Source organism: Alosa sapidissima, chromosome 20, assembly GCF_018492685.1.
Source record: "Alosa sapidissima isolate fAloSap1 chromosome 20, fAloSap1.pri, whole genome shotgun sequence".
Taxonomy (NCBI): domain Eukaryota; kingdom Metazoa; phylum Chordata; class Actinopteri; order Clupeiformes; family Clupeidae; genus Alosa; species Alosa sapidissima.
In genome coordinates, this window is record NC_055976.1 from 30221775 (window position 1) to 30226774 (window position 5000).

The 5000-nt window shown below is 47.5% G+C and overlaps 1 protein-coding gene and 1 long non-coding RNA gene across 3 annotated transcripts in view; one reads left to right on the forward strand and one right to left on the reverse strand.

Annotated features, from left to right (window-relative positions):
* Window positions 1-468: 468 nt before the first annotated feature.
* LOC121694203 overlaps window positions 469-5000 on the forward strand; it is an 18117-nt gene continuing 13585 nt past the window's right edge. The window contains exon 1 of the long non-coding RNA XR_006025700.1: window positions 469-555. This is a non-coding gene — a long non-coding RNA (uncharacterized LOC121694203). The remainder of the gene's footprint in view (window positions 556-5000) is intronic.
* ano5b (anoctamin 5b) overlaps window positions 610-5000 on the reverse strand; it is a 78049-nt gene continuing 73658 nt past the window's right edge. For both annotated transcript variants that reach the window (XM_042074205.1, XM_042074206.1), the window contains 4 exons: window positions 2837-3042; window positions 2062-2255; window positions 1713-1818; window positions 610-1401 (listed from right to left, as the gene is read on the reverse strand). In XM_042074205.1, coding sequence (XP_041930139.1) covers window positions 1150-1401; window positions 1713-1818; window positions 2062-2255; window positions 2837-3042 — 758 coding nt within the window. In that variant the 3' untranslated portion in view covers window positions 610-1149. The remainder of the gene's footprint in view (window positions 1402-1712; window positions 1819-2061; window positions 2256-2836; window positions 3043-5000) is intronic.

Consider the following 5000-nt stretch of genomic DNA (forward strand, 5'->3'; position numbering starts at 1 on the left):
GCCAGACAGAGGAGCGCATGCACAAACGCTTCCTAACAGGGTCCACACACACAGCACTGGACATATGTCACCGATACTGGACCCTAGGACACACACACACTCCTGCTGGAGTCCAGGACACACACACTCCTGCTGGACCCAGGACACACACACTCCTGCTGGACCCAGGACACACACACTCCTGCTGGACCCCACACACTCCTGCTGGACCCAGGACACACACACTCCTGCTAGACCCCACACACTCCTGCTGGACCCAGGACACACACACTCCTGCTGGACCCAGGACACACACACTCCTGCTGGACCCAGGACACACACACTCCTGCTGGACCCCACACACTCCTGCTGGACCCAGGACACACACACTCCTGTTGGACCCAGGACACACACACTCCTGCTGGACCCCACACACTCCTGCTGGACCCAGGTCACACACATCCAGAGGGTAGAGGTGAAAGCCTTTGAGAAGCGGTGATGCAGCTGAAACAGCAGCTTAGTCCTCACATAGTCTAGAGGCGTCCCCCATCCCACACAAGTCTGAAGTCCACATGTGTGTGTGTGTGTGTGTGTGTGTGTGTGTATGTGTGTGTACGTGTGTGTGTGATCATCATCATCATCATTGTTCTTATACTCTTCAGCATCTTCATCACTACTGCCATTCTGATTCTCATGCTCTTCACATGACCATTGCCTTCTTCACTCAAAGTTCATCTTGGTCCTTCCAGATACATCCATATGTGTGTGTGTGTCTGTGTGTGTGTGTGTGTGTGTGTGTGTGTGTGTGTGTATGTGTATGTGTATGTGTGTACGTGTGTGTGTGTGTGTGTGTGTGTGTGTGTGTATGTGTGTGTGTGTGTGTGTGTGTGTGTATGTGTGTATGTGTGTGTGTGCATGTGTGTGTGTGTGTGTGTGTGTGTGTGTGTATGTATACAGTGTCTGGATATAGGAAAGTGTGTACAGAGTCCTTTTCTTAGTGTGTTTGGCTATGATCCTGTAGGTCTGTATTTGCATGCATTATTGTATACGCATGTGTGTGTGTAGATGTGAGTCAGTTTGTGTGTGTCTGTGTGTGTGTGTGTGTGTGTAGATGTGAGACAGTGTATGTGTGTGTGTGTGTATGTGGGTGTATATGTGTGTGCAGAGGCACTAGCACTCCGAGAGGTCGTCCTGTTTGTCGTCCTGGAGTAGCAGGGAGGTGGTCTCGGTGACTCCGTTGCCGTTGTCGGTATCCGTGGCGACGGTGGTGCTCTGACTGAGCTGCAGCTTGATCTGCTTCATGTCGTAGTCGTGCAGGTACTCCTGGATCAGGTAGCGCTCGCACTTCACCCGCGCACGCACCTCCGACGGGACATCAGGGATCAGCCACGCCACGAAGAACTTGACCACAAACACCACGTGCTGGAGGAGAGGGAGGGAGAGAGAGAGTGTGTGAGTGTGTGTGTGTGTGTGTGTGTGTGTGTGTGTGTGAGTGTGTGTGTGTGTGTGTGTGTATGTGTGTGCGTGTCTGTGTGAGTGTGTGTGTGTGTGTGTGTGTGTATGTGTGTGCGTGTGTGTGTGTATGTGTGTGCGTGTCTGTGTGTGTGTGTGTGTGTGTGTGTGTGTGTGTGTGTGTGTGTGTGTGTGTGTGTGTGTGTCTGTGTGAGTGTGTGTGTGTGTGTGTGTATGTGTGTGCGTGTCTGTGTGAGTGTGTGTGTGTGTATCTGGTTTACCTCCATGATGATGATGTAGGCTAGTTTGGCGGCCAGAATGTGCCAGAACTGCATGGTGTGTTTGTACTCGCGCTCATGGCCAGGGGGGTAGCGGTAGTCACGATACCTACACACACACACACACACACACACACACACACACACACACCCGCACACACGCACACGCACACGCACACGCACACGCACACACACACACACTCACACAAAAACCTTAATGATCTTAGTGAGCTATTTGAATAATATCTTACACACACACCCTTAAAATGACACATAAAGACACCAAAGTAAACAGAGGTAACACACAGACACACACACACACACACACACACACACACACAGACAGACAGACCTGCATGTGGTGTGTATGGAGCTGTTGAACCAGGCCGGCTCCTCGGCCGGGTCGGGCATGTTGCGTGGGGGGATCTGGGAGATGTTGTACACACTCAGGCTGTTGTTGATGTAGCCGTGCATGCTGTGGGGCTCCGACGAGTACAGGTGCACCAGCCGAGGAATCATGTCCGACGTGAACGCCATGATGAACGCCTAGCAAACAAATACACAAATAAATAAATAATTAAAAATGCAACTATTTTGTACTGCAATTAGAGTGGTGGTTAGTGAAGTACCGCCTTCACTGTGAAGCACTTTGGAGCCTTTAAAAAAGCGCTATATAAATGCACTGTGCTGATGTTGAAAAGCGCTATATAAATGTAATGTGCTGTTGTTGAAAAGCGCTATATAAATGTAATGTGCTGATGTTGAAAAAGCGCTATATAAATGTAATGTGCTGTTGTTAAAAAAGCGCTATATAAATGCAATGTGCTGTTGTTGAAAAGCACTATATAAATGCAATGTGCTGATGTTGAAAAGCGCTATATAAATGCAATGTGCTGATGTTGAAAAACGCTATATAAATGTAATGTGCTGATGTTGAAAAGCGCTATATAAATGCAATGTGCTGATGTTGAAAAACGCTATATATGTTGTTGAAAAGCGCTATATAAATGTAATGTGTTATAAATGCAATGCTAGTGACTGATGCCTAACAAACAACACATGTTTAAGCTGTTGTTGTTGTTGTTGTTGTTGTGTGTAGGAGGTGGTGGTGTGTGTGTGTGACTGACGTTGGTCACCACGGACAGGATGGCCACCACGTTGAGGATCTCGTGCCAGACGCCGATGTTGCGGGCCTTGGCGGCCACTGGCCGGCGGAACTGAGTGGTGAACTTCCAGGCGTCCACGCGCACCTCCAGGATGTTGTTGCACAGTGCCAGCAGAGGGGCCAGAGGGAAGGACGCCACGAACAGTGTGATGAAGCCGAACTGGATCACTATGGAGCAGTGGACACACACACACACACACACACACACACACACACACACAAGCACACACACACACACACACACACACACACACACACACACACACACACACACAAGCACACACACACACACAATAATATATACACGAACAGAGTGATGAAGCCGAACTGGATCACTATGGAGCAGTGGACACACACACACACACACACACACACACACACACACACACACACACACACACACACACAATAATATATACACGAACAGAGTGATGAAGCCGAACTGGATCACTATGGAGCAGTGGACACACACACACACACACACACACACACACACACACACACACACAAGCACACACACACACACACACACACACACAATAATATATACACGAACAGAGTGATGAAGCCGAACTGGATCACTATGGAGCAGTGGACACACACACACACACACACACACACACACACATACACACACGCACACACACACACACACAATAATATATACACAAACAGAGTGATGAAGCCGAACTGGATCACTATGGAGCAGTGTAACACACACACACACACACACACACACACACACACGCACACATTAATATACACACACACCAGGGTTTCCATTGTCCGGTAAATCTGAATTTGAGAATAAGCCTTAGCCTAATATGTAAGCCTATATTATACGTCCTCTGGCTATGTTTTTAAATGAACAGGCTCTACCGTTTGAAAAGTAAGCTATTAAACAACACGCATAGCCTACGCTGCATTTCAAATAGGAAGCGCCATGAAAATGTCCATGTTAAACAACGAACAAATGAGTGAGGCGGTTCAAACATGGCCAGGCCCAGGCAGACTAGCCTTAAAAGTTTTTTCAGAGGCCAGACGCGATGGATGATGATAAATTGGTAACGTCTGAAGCCTCAGATGTCCTGTCAACTCCACCACCACCAGATAAAAAGCAGAAGTGTCGGGCGTATCTGTCGGAATCAGTGACATTGGGAGTTGCGTGGGGTGCGGCCGCTCCAAGACACTGTCATTCTCCGTAGCCTACACTGGACATGCAAAGTGTTCTTTACCCAAAGCATACAGTAGGCCTATGCGTTCTCTGTCTACGATCTCCAGGGTTAGGGCCTCCTCGACGAGGAGATTGCTGGTCCGATAATTTCTGGCACAATTAAACGGTATCATTGAACCACGTCCGAAAGAAAAAGAAACTAAACATTTCCCAGAATAGGAAACATTTCTTAATTTATTGTTATCAAATAAAGAGGCATAGCATTAGGGGGTAGTGGTGTGAGCGCTCATTCTTGTGTGTGCGCATCTGTGTAAGTTAAACAGTCACCACTGGAGATAACGTGGGTAGCAGCAACAAACAACGTAGCCTTTTTAAAACAACGAACAAAGCGGACTCTTGCTGTGAAAATATACTGGCTAGATCTTGTTAGGCATGTTAAAGTTAGGCTAATGAACATGTTGCATTCTATACAACCTGATTATACTAATTAATTACTAATTAAGAAGCGATAATAGGTAGCCTAGAAATCTAGACGCACCCCTAGCGGCAGCAAATTACATTACATTTGCTGCCAGGGCTAGTCTAGCAACTCTCCGTTGGCTTGTGAGCTCCAGAAATCGAAACTTAATCAGGACATTGAAATCGTGTAAAGAGTCGTTAGGTGGGCTTAACATAATGATTGATGGCAGAGTTGCAACGGTTTGGCTTGAATTCCCTGCTACTTGAAAACAAATATCCTATTGCGTCCTATTGCGTGCAGAGGGAATTTGAAAGACAACTGATTATCCCGCCCCTCGGACTGAGCACTGCGAACGGTGAGTGCCCAGACCCTACATTTTAATGTGGGTCTGGCTCGCCAGGCTAGATAATAGGATATTTGACCGGCATATCATAAAAATGTCCAGAAAACGAAACCTCTGCCAGTCACTTTGACCGGCACCATTTTTGTCTA